The sequence below is a fragment of the Teleopsis dalmanni genome, chromosome 1 (genome assembly GCF_002237135.1).
Source record: "Teleopsis dalmanni isolate 2A chromosome 1, ASM223713v2, whole genome shotgun sequence".
In the NCBI taxonomy this organism is placed as follows: Eukaryota; Metazoa; Arthropoda; class Insecta; order Diptera; family Diopsidae; genus Teleopsis; species Teleopsis dalmanni.
Window position 1 is genome coordinate 21,602,192 of NC_051846.1, and position 2,153 is coordinate 21,604,344.

At 25.7% G+C, this 2,153-nt stretch overlaps 1 protein-coding gene across 1 annotated transcript; it reads right to left on the minus strand.

The window, feature by feature from the left end:
- Positions 1 to 508: 508 nt before the first annotated feature.
- LOC119671457 lies at positions 509 to 1,442 on the minus strand. The gene is made up of 3 exons (XM_038082099.1): positions 1,103 to 1,442; positions 749 to 1,042; positions 509 to 628 (listed from the first exon to the last, which is right to left on the minus strand). The coding sequence occupies exons 1-3, from the start codon at positions 1,131 to 1,133 to the stop codon at positions 588 to 590; spliced, it is 366 nt and encodes a 121-aa protein (XP_037938027.1). The 5' UTR covers positions 1,134 to 1,442; the 3' UTR covers positions 509 to 587.
- Positions 1,443 to 2,153: the final 711 nt, after the last annotated feature.

Sequence of the window (2,153 nt, forward strand, 5' to 3'; positions counted from 1 at the left end):
CCTTAACAATTATTTATCGTAAAAACAAAAGCTAAGCGAACATACAATTTGTTGTTTGGGAATTTCGAATTTATGAATTGTTCTTATTATTGATAACCTTTGATTTCGTAGAAATATTTAACATTATTTTAAGACTTTCATAAAATAATTTTTTAAACATAATCTACGAAAAAAAAAAAAAATCAAAATATATTTTTTATGCAACTAAAAATGTTTTTTTATAAACACTACAAATAATCATAAAAAAATATTTATAAATGTTTGTGTTAAAAAAGAATATTGGTGAGTGTTGTACAAATATTCTCTTTTCAATAATTTATCAAATAAAAATCTTATTTAAATTTTAAACAAGTCTTCTTTTATTTTCTTGTTGATGAAGTTGTTTTTAAGAACATTGAGATTCCAACAAGACTGGAACCTTACAATATCGTAAAATAATTTAATAGAAACACATATTTTTACTTAATTTTTAATATTAACAGTACATTTCAAAACATATAAAATTAAATATTAGTTTAATCTAATATTCATTTCAGTAAAATTAACTTAAATTAATCATTTAAAAAACACTTATATCCTCCTAATATTTAAAGTGGCCTGCAGGTGCCCATACGAACAGCAGCAACATCTGAAAATATTTACAAAGAAAATCAATATAAAATTTATATTCTGTATATTTCTATATATATTCTATATATTAAATTTTAAATTCAATATATTCTATATTTGAAATAAAAAAATTACTCACTTAAGCCACAATTAATGGAACATTGCAGTCGACCAGTATTATGATAATTTAGCCCATCACTACCGCACACAGGATTATATTCCATTGTTGAAGGACATCTCTGTAAACAGGCCAGATATTGTGGAGAAGGTGTACTTGCAGCAGGTGCCGCGGTTGTGGTAGTCACGCCATTATCTCCATTAACGCCATTATCAAAATTAAATTGTGGTTGATTTGGTCTTGCCGGTGTAGGTGCAAATAGATCTCCCCAATTAATTTGTTGTGGACGTGCGTATATAGCAGAAAGGCTTAAAACTGTTAAAAATTATGAAATTATTATTTGAATTTATTGAAATCTAAGCCATTTTAACTTACAGCAAATGCAGATGCTTAAATAAAATTTCATTTTTATAATTTAATTTGTATGTCTTAAACGCTGCTCAGTCAATAAGAAACTGATTCTAAAATCAATCGAAACGTTGCTAATCAATGAAAACTAACACTGGTTTTATATGTAGACACTGCTCTAGATCTGCGCTACCTCTCACTTTTTCTCTCATTCCAATAAACAGTAAAATCCAAATTTATTGAATGCTCTTAAGTTGATTGTAAAGTTCTCAAATGCTTTCTGTTTATAGAAGCAACAGCTGAAGCTGGAATCTTAAGTGGAAATGTAAACATTGATTCTTAGTGCGTCATGGGCTTTGGAAAACCACTTCAAATTAATATTTTATGCTTTGTAATTAATTTTAAATTAAATTTCACGTTTTGATAAGGAGGAAGATGCGACTTAAGTTTTGATTGATGGCTGATTTTATTGAATTGAATAATTTGTTTGAAAATAAAACGAGTAGAAAATATCAGACAAAGCTAATAATGTACTTAAGAAGTAATAAATGCCAGAAAAAAGAAATGTAATGAAGAAGAAAAAAAATTTAAAAAGATTAAAAATGTCATATATTAAGCACTTGACTTATTGTATATTGAAATACAGTTTTATTGTATGCAGCTATAGAAAAATAAAAATTGTAATAGTGATAATGATAATGATAATGATAACTTCAGGACCACTTAAAATTTACTTAAATGCTGCAAAAATGTTCAGTCCTATGTTTACATTTAACAATTAACGCATTTTGCGATAAATTAATTAAACAGATAATTAGATAATTTTGCGAACAGTGAGACAAAACAAAAGATGAAACGCGATATTAGATAATTTTTATATAAATATATTTATGATTTAATTTAAGCTTAAAAAATAAGTCAAATAATATAATATATAATAATATATGTTTGTTTTTTTACAAATACTCGCACACGTGGTGTTCACACCGGAATGTTTCAAAGCAGCATTCTCTTAATAGTGGTCATTTACTGGTTAATTGTGCTATTTTGACAATTATATATATATAATTATAATATA